Source organism: Dermacentor variabilis, chromosome 7 (genome assembly GCF_050947875.1).
Source record: "Dermacentor variabilis isolate Ectoservices chromosome 7, ASM5094787v1, whole genome shotgun sequence".
Classification (NCBI taxonomy): domain Eukaryota; kingdom Metazoa; phylum Arthropoda; class Arachnida; order Ixodida; family Ixodidae; genus Dermacentor; species Dermacentor variabilis.
Window position 1 is genome coordinate 109,663,423 of NC_134574.1, and position 12,079 is coordinate 109,675,501.

At 45.6% G+C, this 12,079-nt stretch overlaps 1 protein-coding gene across 2 annotated transcripts in view; it reads right to left on the reverse strand.

Moving 5' to 3' along the window:
• Positions 1–3,407: 3,407 nt before the first annotated feature.
• Positions 3,408–12,079, reverse strand: part of Dhc64C (dynein heavy chain, cytoplasmic) — a 111,745-nt gene continuing 103,073 nt past the window's right edge. For both annotated transcript variants that reach the window (XM_075698995.1, XM_075698994.1), the window contains 7 exons: positions 11,575–11,678; positions 9,683–9,948; positions 8,228–8,324; positions 7,610–7,752; positions 6,929–7,039; positions 4,710–4,901; positions 3,408–3,996 (listed from right to left, as the gene is read on the reverse strand). In XM_075698995.1, the coding sequence (XP_075555110.1) occupies positions 3,859–3,996; positions 4,710–4,901; positions 6,929–7,039; positions 7,610–7,752; positions 8,228–8,324; positions 9,683–9,948; positions 11,575–11,678 (1,051 nt within the window). In that variant the 3' untranslated portion in view covers positions 3,408–3,858. The remainder of the gene's footprint in view (positions 3,997–4,709; positions 4,902–6,928; positions 7,040–7,609; positions 7,753–8,227; positions 8,325–9,682; positions 9,949–11,574; positions 11,679–12,079) is intronic.

Sequence of the window (12,079 nt, forward strand, 5' to 3'; positions counted from 1 at the left end):
TAAATAATGTACTCTGATAGTCCTTTAAAATTACCTAATAGGTTTGTTTTGAATATAAGGCACTACAATTCATTGGAAGGAGAGAGGACTAGCGCATGAATTCTACAGCAGGCAGGGGCATGCATTGCAGAGAATCTGCAGGTAACATTTTGAGGTTTCCATCCCTTTCTGGGGCAAGCTTAAGGGTGCATGCATTGTAATCGAGTAGTGGCAGGATCCAGCAGCTGCGGTCGCTCGTCGAGTGGTGTGCTAGTCATCTGTGGCAATAGCTTTGCCTTTATTTGTATTTCACGATTAACTGCAGCATTCCGTGTTGCACCACTGTCTCAGTGGAGTATTTTGCATGCAAGGTCCCTAGATAAAACTCATCTGCAGGCCTCGGTTGCACGCTGTGTTAGCCAGACATTTCATTTTTGCCCACAAAGGCCCATTGTGAGGATCGCAAGTGTCCCCCCCTCAAGATCATTACTGAAGGCGTTTGTTGCCATTCTCTAAAATTTAAATAGTAGCTGCAGTTCATTAATGCAGCGAAACAAAACGTGGCATTGGCGGTAATATGTGGCGTTCAGTTAGTAAGGGACTGATCAGCAGTGTTGAAAGGCCGGAGAATAAGCCGAATGTGTTAAAAAAGTAACATGGCCAGGTAATAGATCCCACCCTTACCTGTCTTCTTTCATGAATGTGTACAATAAAAAGATGATGCACGTAGTATAAAGAAAAGTGTCATTATAGGAGAGTATATTGTCTATTTGCTGTGAGAGAATGCTGCAAAACCGACGAAACTGGTGTTGCTGTTTACATTTCAATGCGTACCGCCATCCTCTCGTTGATGGTTCCCAGCAGTTATCAAATGCCTGGAACGTCTAGTAGGACGGCCAGAAGTAGCGACAAAGTTGCGTATAATGGTGGCGTATCACTGTGCTCTCATGCTAGGAAAACAGCTTAATTTTAGAGCGACACATCCCGAAGGACGCTGCTCGGCTCTTATACACTAGATGGTTTGGCGCCTGCGTCGGAATGCAATAACACGCGACTTTTGATGCAATTTTCATTGCTGCTATCCTCGGGTAGCGCGTACAGTTCACGAACCAGATTTCTTGAATGCAAATGTTGGCGTTCGTGTAACGAAAGCAGTCCAATAACTTCGGCTTAGAAATTGTTTACAAGATAACTGCAGTGCTAGACAAACAAGGACATGCAAGGGGATGCACACAAGCACAATAAAGAGTTGTTTTCCGGCGCATATTTTGCGATCGAAGAATGTTTTTGTTCTTGCATTATTTAAGTTTCCTTTTGCAATTGTTTCATGTAAAAGTGCGGCTCAGTGGGAATACGACACTGACGCTCGCCTCGGTCACTGGGTTTGCGGGACGGGCAATGTGGCATCATGGCATGGGTACAAATCGCCCTTCAACAAATCTCATGCTGACTTAGAGCACCTTATATGCGCCACTTCCTCTGTGCTGTTCAACAAACCTCTTTTTGTGCCAACTTGGGTCGTTAAGTGTTTTTCAGCTTGCTGTGTCCTGCTCTTCGACGAACACATTTGACGCCAACTTCGGTAAGTGGCAATTGCCATGGAATAAAGCGACATGACACAAAAAGAAATGCTCTTAATTTCTGCGATGCTCAGTGGAATCGGACCCATGCCGAATGTGAACCTTATGGCGACACCGACAGATGGCGCAGAGTTTGCAGTGGAAAGTAGTCGCCAGAAAAAGTTGTTTCTTCTAGCGACTCCAGTGGAGGGAAGTGTGCAGCAGCAGTGCACATAGAGTTAATACGAGTCAGTAGGGTAACTGGCGGTGCAAGAGCTGGAGAGGAGCGTGGCTGCATTATGAGCAGGCAAATGTACCATTAGGAAACATTCGAAAATTTTTAATATGGGCAATGCTTTATTGCAAATAATTTTCATAACTTGTAGCTTCCCCATTCGATATACGAGCAGCAATAAAGCAGTCTAGATTAACGAAGTTTTCTTTTGGAACTTTTTAATTTCATAAGAGACTGATTATTAGGCAAGAAGATGAATGCATTCTTTTTTTTTTAATTTCGCGCCAAAACCTCGGCGCAGTAATGTTGGTGTGTGCTGTTGCTAATTTCGGAATACTACTTTTATCATATTTGGGACGTGGTAGCTCTGTGGGCATTCTCAAAATTAGCCAAATCAAGCCATCGGCCGATTTCGAATGCATTGCAGTCAATGTTTACCAACCAAAAATTAGCGGCCTAGCAGACAGTCTGAATCTGTGATGCCCGCACGGCGAACTTGTGCAGCAACTTAAGACTGTGTTGCCACTAGTCTTTGCTGGGTTGCCAAGCATCTTCTCTCAGCAAGAGCAGTTTTTCATTTGGTATTGTGGAGGTTGTTTGTTTTATGCAAGGTCAAACAGCTTTATTCCTTTAGTGTACTCCCTTTAATGTCATAGTAAAGAATATTTATCAATTTTCAAATATAAAAGCTTGGGCGCGATAACTCTATTCCAAACAAAAAGTGTTCCAAACTCCGGACGTCAAAATGACGCGACAGTTCCTGCGTATGGGGGCGGGAACCAGCGACGTTTTTCAATCTGCCCAATCAGCAGCTTCCATCGTTGCCGGAAGCATGTTTTGCTTGTTTTTTATTTGCAAAGGGACCGTATAGCAAGTGACATTTAGATATAAACGTCTGATAAAAGAACAATTGTGTGTCGCTGAGAGTAAAAGTGTTCTGTAATCTTTTAATTCAAGAGAAGTTGAAGCGCGCTTGAAAGTAAACACAAATATTTTAATTTTTCGAGTCATAGCCACACACGTGCCAATTCCGCATCCAATCCATTTTGCTACGCACACTTAAGATGGCAGCTACGCGAAAACAGCTGATCGGTTCTGTGGGCCGCTCTTGGTGTATTTTTGTCCGTAATGAGATTAGATGAAATCTCGCCGTACGAGGTACTTTCGCCCGAGAAAAATTCTGGAAGCTGTGAACATCATGAAGACTGAAAGCGTAGTGCTCGGTGAGTAAACACATCATTCTGTATAACACAGAAGTAGTTAGGTTCAACATGAATTTTTTTCAAATTTTACTACTAAACAGATACTACACCATGAACAATAGTACATGTCATGGTAGGAATTTGCCTCGATTTGAGGTGCATGTGGAAACAACAAACAATTGTGTGCAGCCTTTAGAACTCATTAACTCGGTAAATACTTGGCCGAAAGATGCAATATTATGGGAACATACAAAATTTATATGGTGCAAGAAAAACATTCTATAGAAAGTTCATTTTTGGGTAATTTCCTGGCCACAATTATTATTTCCTGTATTTCTAAACAAGCTAATTTGCCACTTTGAGATATCTGGTGATGCCTTCTAGTTCAAGATGGGACACTTTCTATGCAAGAAAAGGGACTGACAGCATAGCTCACTGTGTGATAAAATGTTTATTTCACCAGAAAGCGACAACAAAGTCCTCTTCAGTGACGTCCTTGCACTATACGAGCAACACCCGCAACAAAAATAGTATAGTAAAAATAAAACAAGCTGCCAAGGAGAGACCAGTCCCAACCTTCGAACGCAGCCATGACTGCCAAGTGCACCTCTAAAAACGAGGCCACATTCAACTCATGCCTTCGATGACGCGCCAATCACAAAAAAAAGGCCAATATAAAAAGCTACACCACACCTCGATATGATATAGGACAGCACAAGGTCGAGCCATCACAGAATGAGAGTAAACAACGTTGCTGTGACTAGCTTTGCAGCTGTGCGGAGTTTAGCTAGGTGTCGTGTGGTCTGGCACTGCACCCTGTAGGGTGTAAACGATCAAGTCCGGGTTGCAACAAAGTCGTCAGTCGGGGGTTGCGGCAAAGTCATCAGCCGAGGGTGGTCGAGCAGAGCAAAGCAACGCCTCGCTCGTAGAAACTGTGCGACTCCCGGGAGTCGGCCGCAGGAAGGTCGACGGTGAAGAGGAGCTCTGTGCGGCTGGAGTTGAGATACACCGGCAGTGTCACCTGTTAGAGGCAAGAAAAGTGGCGCACGTAAGACAGGTATGCCTTTGACAAGCTTACAGTTCAGATCAGGCTGCGATGTGCAACAATAGTGGCGCTTTCGATATTCCAGATAGAACAACAACCGATTTAATGGTTAAAGGGAGGTAGGGGCATTGTGTGCTGTTGGGTTTTATGCTGTACAACTGAGATCAATGAAGCAGTGGCCCATCAACTTGTTTTCATTTCAGTCCCTGCCCCAGATTCATATGCATTCATTCTCACTGCACAAAAAGACAACTAAAAATGGCTAATGCACAGTTCACATATTAGAAGAATGCAGTAAACTTAGGTTTGCTTAAGCTAATGTGCAACTATGAGAGAATGGCAGCAGAACGAAAGGCTACACACATAACTAGGTTCAGTTGTTTTATTAAACCGTTTTGCTTGGTTAGCACAAGTTACTGCAGCACAAGTTACTGCTCTCGTTGCAGTTTAGTGAAATCCCTTCTGTGCCAAGTTGATATTCTATTCCTGGAGTTTCTTCCCCCCGTGCCAATCCCCACCACCTCCTCATTTCTTTTGCCAACATTGGTTGGTTTCGACTCTTGCTGTTCTTGCAAGGACTACACTGCTGAGGGCAAATAGCTAGTTAGCAGTTTCGATGATTCAAGCTTGCATCATTCATGAACACGTTTGCCTTCATAAGATGATGCCGCGTCACGGGGAGAACTCACCATGGCCTGTCCGGCATCCTCCTCCTGGTACTTGACCCAACGGATAGTGGTCAGGGGCAGTTCGGTGAAGATGGTCGAGGTCAGGCTCAGCCGGCTCTGGACGCACTTGGCACCCTGAAGCTTCAGGCCGGCCAGGGCAAAGCTGTACTCGTCCATGGGGGCGGGCTTCTCATCCACGTCAGACACCCGCACCTGTGTGCACACCAGAGCATTTGCGAGAATGTCAAAGAGGCAGCGCTTTCCGAAACACTACTATTGGCAAAGTCAATTGTTAGCGGAGTTAGTGAGTAGTATTCCACGGAAAGTAGATTCCACTGTGGAATCTGATCACTGACCTATGCCACAGTGATTACAGTGCAGATTTTCTCATTTCAGAATCTAGTGTGGCAATGTGGGATGTGTCACAGTTGCTGTCGTCCCACTTAAAGACACGTTTTGGAAATCCACTCATGACAGCTCCACACATTTTTTTTAGATGGTGAAGCTGCATACAGGAATTTAATAATAATATTTGGGGTTTTACGTGCCAAAACCACTTTCTGATTATGAGGCACGCCGTAGTGGAGGACTCCGGAAATTTTGACCACCTGGGGTTCTTTAACGTGCACCTAAATCTAAGCACATGGGTGTTTTCGCATTTCGCCCCCATTGAAATGCGGCCGCCGGGGCCGGGATTCGATCCCGCGACCTTGTGCTCAGCAGCCCAACCATAGCCACTGAGCAACCACGGCGGGTTCAATCAAGATAGTAGATTGTCTGTTGAACATAATGAGGTGTTTTCTTTTTGGCTTTGAAGCTGAAAAAATAGCGAAGTTAGGTTGTACTAAATATTTTCAGTTTAATAGAGGGCCATGCTGTGCTTTATGGCGATCTTCTATTTTTTAGCAAGTTTTTGCTTGCCAGTGTCTCCAGAAAACAGAAAGGTTTTCCCATCTTTATCGCAGGTGTGTTCTGTGGGTCATTGTGAACTATTTAAGGCCAATTTTCACGACACACAGAAGCGCGGACTGCACATCATGCAGCTTGACCTGACCTGAAAGGTCGGACACTTTTTTCACTGGAAGGTTTGGCGTTGTTTAGTAACTGTCAAATGTCCTCGCACCAGGAGGGTTGCAGCAAGTTCACGTGATGGGCCCTGTTCCATCTACGTCTACCCGCAGTCCATGCAAATTAATCTGTAGCAGGACGGTCCATGCACTAGTCACACATTTTCCCACCCAATGCGTAAATTCAAAGCTAACATTGCGACGCATTACTTGAAGATACGAGAAGAGAGACCGATGTGCAGTTACGAAAGGCATCCAGAAGGAGTAGCCACAGTACAATGTGCTTCAAAGATTACAGCCGTGAACATCGGTGCCATCCCGCAGATTCACTTTCGTTGCCAAAGCAGTTTGTGGACTTAAGTGTTGTGCAGCCGCTGCGAATAGCTCTGCATCGATTTAGCACCGAACTGTAACTACAGTCACAGACACCTGACGAAGTAACCAAATTCAAGCAGCGAAATTGACCTCCGGCCGATGTGATAACGGGCTGATGAAGAAAACTTGCCGCTAATATGTTCTTATGGTTGGCTTATTGGCGATCGGTCCCCAGATTATGCATACGGGTTTGACGAACGTTAAAGCAGGTTTTCAGGTCCACGGGTGACGAGTCGGAAAATACTGTGAGCGCGTGTACAACCTCAGTCTGTATACATGCGTGTAGACAAGAAGCCCTGCAGATTCACACGTTCGCCCATGCAGTTCGGAGTCTGAACTTCGTGCACGAACATGTGTATCCGATACGATCTGTGTGCCTTCCGATCGCTAATTGGTTAGATATTCGTACATGCTTGCGCGCTTTCCATAGGCGCTGGTTTTGTGGCCATTCCCTTTATCCACATGCCTTATGGGAATTGTTTCGCTCGGTTCTGCCATCCTGGATGAACCTTGTACCGACAGAAACTGTGCAAGGGCTGCATGCGTGAGGGTACTTACCTCAGCTAGATACTTCTAATATACCGAATAGTAGATGTTCGACTTACAAATCGAATCATTCAAACATTCATTATTCAATCCATACTGTCAGGGTATTCACACATCCCTGGTTTGTTTTCTCTTTGCTAGGCTTTAAAAAAGTTTACACAAGCGAGGGATAATACTGATAACAACAAACATGCGCTTTTGCAGTGCATAGAAATATGTACGCAGAAGGCGAAAACTGCCAAGGAGGCTCACCTCGAGCGAGAGTTCTTCCAGGGACCAACCATTGGCCTGGGCCACGTACTGGCGGGTGGCCGTGATGTAGGCTTCCGGGTTGAACAGGCCGCCCAGCCAGATGTGCAGGGACTGCGTGGCACATAAGGGCAGATGCAGTGATGACACAGAGGCAACATCATACATTGTTTCTTTCATATTTAAGAAAATCACTTTGCAAAATGTCCTTCTGGTCCACGAGTCTCCTACATGTCCCAAAATGCTTTCAACTGCCCTGGATTGCGCTACGCATGCAGATTCGATCAGGACCATTACAACCACAGTCAAACAGTGATCAGCAGAACCTGATTTTGAAGATTTCCACACTGTGCTCATGAATCACTATCCATTCAAGAGAATAAAACAAAGCTGCAGAGGTTGTACAAGTTTGTTCTTTGCTTATGTTATTCATGGCTTGCTTGAGTCACCTAAGAATAAGGATTTGCTAATGCAAGTCACACTACGATCGAATGTGTCATTAAGACAATACCAGAGTTACCAATACCAATACCAGGAAAGGACATGTTTAGAAATAGAATGCAACTATGGCATCAATGCATAGCACTGTGTGGAAGCACGGCAGGGCCTGAGTGCCTTTGTTTGCAGTGAGCATCAAAAAGGCCTTCAGGCACTACAGCGTGCAAACTGTGGTGGCACACTGACCTTGAGAGCGGCGGCCCCTCCCGAGGTGCAGGCCTGGGAGACCCTCTGCAGCTGCTTGATGCGGTCCGAGAAGTCCGTCACCCACTGGATGACAGTGCAACCGGGAGACACCGTGTACTTCTTCCAGTGGGATGGCAGCATGCCTGCATTCACAAGGTTCAGGGTTGGCGCGAGTTTCACTGTATGAATGTGCAAGCTTTCTAGTTTGCAAGCCTGCTTCTTGCTCTCCCAAGTCAACCAGAAATTACGAAACTATGAATAAGCATAGGCAAGCAGCAGCGCGCTCAAGAAAAGACAGGGATAAGTAATGTGTCAAAAAAAAATAAAGGGTGACGACGGACGTTTCGTCAGCATTTGTACAATTTAGCCATGAATTAGTAATATCGTCACACTCTACTTTCGGCTCCTCAAAGAAGTCCAAACTGCTAATTCAACAAGTTGGGACATCCAACAAATAGCAGCAATATTAAAGCACAGCAACAAAAAAACAGAGAACACGAGGAAAAAAAAATGGGAATGATCATGCTTCTATGCTTTCCCTATATGACTCGTCAACACTGACATGCTCTTTGCGACACATTCAAAGACCAATGCACCTCTGGAAGGTGGTGTACCTACCCTTGGCAAGATCAGCAATCATGGTCCTATGGTAGTTAGTCTGGCGCCGCTCTCCCCGGCAAATGCGCACCATGTCTTCCAAATCGGAGCGCACCACCTGAACAAGGGGTAGCGAGGGTCACAACCAGGCCAGGGAAGCTATGTATGCCTCCCATTGGCTGGGTCAAATCGCATCGCCATTATATGTTAAGTGTACGATTCTTTTTTACAGTACAAACAAAGCAGGACACAGCCAAACTTTTTTTAAAGCGTGAAGGTGCCACGAATGTTACATCTGAAGCAACAAATTTTCCCCTAGGCAGCAAGGATTGCAGTATGCTAACAGCACACATATTGGAAACAGCAGCAATTTCAGTAAACAAAGGTTTAGCACTTTTGGTATCGAAAATTGCTTAGTTTGACTGACGAGAAAAGAACGACAGTGGTACCTGCAGAAATGGTGCGCAAGAAAATGCTGGTTCTCATACAAATGTGTCTATGTGCAAGAACACTGTACAGAAAAATCATACAAAAAAGAATAAGCAGATTCAATGAACTGTGGGAATCAATGTTATGTGAAGCATATTGTGAGTAGCTGGTTATGTAGCCTCGTCTGAGGTTTCTCAAAGTGTTACCAGATGGCACCACATGTCTGTGTAAGGTGACAATGGCATGGTGTCAGCACAACGACAGACAAATCGATGGACTGACAACAACGCTTTGAGGACGATAGTGTAACATTTATGCTGGCGGCAATGGCATTACGACGATAGCAACAACAGATGACGAACAATTTTGGCCTATTCCACTCAACCAAGGCTGTCCCGAAAGTAAACTGGGCCATTCCCGAAGGTGGTTCAATGCCCCATAGCACCCTCGAGGCACTGGTTGCCATGAGGGAAGGAGACTGGCAAAGTAGTTGTTCAGCCACCACATGCATGCTTCTGTCGCTTAATAAGTAAAGCATCCGGCATTTGTGCTGGAGCTTCCTTGTTGAAACCCTACCAATGGGTAAATTTTTTTTTATTGTTGTTACACAATTACAAGAGTCCACGAACAAGGTGAGACGAGAATTTACCTCGCCACCTCCCAGTAGAAAAGTGCTTCGTAGGAGGAGAGAGAATGCTTTGCATTAAAAAGAAAAAAGAAAGCATGTGAACTATTGCTGCACAAAACTCAAGTGCCGACAAGCTAGCCATAAATTTCAAGGCACCTTGGGTCTCTCCAATTTGGCTGCACCTTCAGGAGTTCGTCACTTTTGTCCCTAATTTTTGGCCCTAAGGCGTCCCACCGCACTTGCCCAACACGAACTCACACTGCGCTATGAGTGGCACTCTTGAGAGCTGTTCAAAAAAATGAAGCCAGGTCGAAGATTGTCTGTTTGTTAGGACAGCTTCCTTCGAAAGCTGTCCTAACAAACAGACAAAGGGCGCAGTGCGTGACCTGTGGCCCCAGAAGCTAGCCTCGCGCCCACACCTTGAGCAGCTTGGAGCCCACGTTGACCTCTCGTTCGAGGCACCGGTAGAGCGGGTCGCCGATGTTGTCCTTGGTGCGGCGCAAGCTCTGGAGGCTGGGCGGGAGCAGCCGCAGCCAGGTGGAGCCCGACTGCTGCAGGGTGGCCATCCAGGCAGGTCGGCCGTCGCCCGGCACGGCCCTCTCGCCCTCCTCGGCCGCCACGTAGGCCGGCTCGTCGTCGTCCTCCAGCAGCTGCATCTTGAGCAGCTTCGCTATCAGGTCGCTCCCTGGGTGGGAGGAAGGGGACAGAGATCGTCATGTCAGTCAGTGTCCTCCCAATCCACTTGCACTTGATTTCACAGGTATACAGTAGAACCTCAATCATATGTCTCAGAAAAAAAAAAAAAACTTGAGAAAAAACACACTAACCGAGAAAACGCACGATCGGAAGTCACTAACGAATTGACAGACTCAACTGTAGTTGACATCTATGCAATGCGAAGCGTTGTGCGATGCAGCACGAGATGCCCACGCGAGCCGAGCTGGTAGGGCTTGAGCTGCCCAGAAATGCGAGCTGTCATATTTACGGCTTCGGCACGCTTACGTTTGTGCTCCTCGAATTCCGTCTGGGTCTGCAGTTTCTGTGAACAGGGCATTTTAGCAGGACGTTTTGACATGCCCACTCAGTGCGAATCGTTGTGGCACAAACACGGAGGCGTGTCGAGCCTGTAGGGCCTGCCTAAGCGACCCAAGACGTACGTTGTCGTTTTCCTATTGCATAGTGTTTTGAGACTGCAACTAGATATATAAATGAAATCGAGCTGGTGGGCAATACAGGAACACAATGCCTACAATGCCGCCGGAGCAATACATGACGCTCCCCTTGCGCTGCGTGCAGCACAGACCGGCAGTGCATTTGGTTGATCGCCTATTAATTAAAAGCGTGCAACACACTTCCAATGGCACCACGGACCCACGAACTGTGAAACAGATAAGTGAAGATGCTTATCACAATAGGGTTGGCGGCAATAGCTGTGAATACGATGTGCGATGAGCTGAGATTTGCTGATACTTGAATAAGGAACTTGGTGCGCACCGGTATTTGTACACGAGACGGCCAGGCGAGTATTGAGAAGCTGCTGCAGCAGGCGCCTTACTATTTTTTTCTAGTGGAGATCTCGCGCCTTTTGTCATTTACATGAAATCCAGTGGCCAGAATATGTACCATACGATCGCAGTTTGGCGATCTACCAAAGGTTGGTGCCAAAAGATTGTGTTTACCGGGAACATATGAACTGGTAAAAAAATAAGTGTAATCATATTGGGTCATTCTTTGTGTTCTCGATCTCAAACGTTGGCGCCGGGAAATCGTACGTAACGGAATCATATCAACGAGGTTCGACTGTAAGTAGTGCTTCACAAAAACATCTTCTACTGTTAAGTCTTTAATGATGATAAAACATGGAGCTGACACAGATATGTTCAGCAACTCGTGCGTGCACACTGTACAATACAACTTACTCAAAATTGCTAATAAAAATGTAAATATGATTGTTACAGTAGTGAAACAAAGTATGATGGCTGATTTCACACATTGAGAATGTACGACAGTGCAAACAACATATTCCAGTGCTATAACATTACTTCAACATTGCTCAAGTATAAGCATGTACAATCCAACATCGCTGTTCCTACCAGATGTTATCCTTAATAATGCAAAATTTCACTGCATGTCGTGCTCCTTGCTGTTGTGATAAATTAGATGTAAAAAAAAAAATTTCTTTTTTCTGTAAAGTAACTACAACCTACTCAGCTTCTACTGCACGCTAGATGGGAACTTGTATGACAACATTCAGCTCAACTAAGTTGGCCTAAACTGAATCTGCTGAACATAAAGTTGGCAGGCATTTTACCTCTGTTGGTGAGTAACACCTTCTCTGCATTGTTTGGCAGTCCGAGCCAGGATGGCGTCTGCCGCTCGGTCAGCGACTCTACCCAGTGCAGGAACTGGTCCCGCCTGCAAGCAAAACAGGAGGCAATTGCCTTACGAGCGCACAGGAAGAATAACAAGCCAATGAAACTTAACGGCTTGGCCTTATCACAAAGCACACTTGTTTATCACAAGAGAACCATATTTTGCTAATCAAAGTGGAGGCTAAGGGGCAACGAGGTGCTTTGCTGTGACACGCGAAGCTGTGGCTTTGGCTTCTCATGTGAGAAACTATTAAAAAGGAAGCAAACTGCTTGAACTCAGTCATGTCTCGATGTGCTTGTTTTTACAGAACATACTGTTAGTGCTTAAGAACACAAGTCAGAATTACATGAGACCGGGCTAGCACTATCTAACTTCAGTACCAAGTTTAATTGTTTGGATTGCTGTCTTGTTTCACAGATCTACTTGGCATGTGCTCGAACATT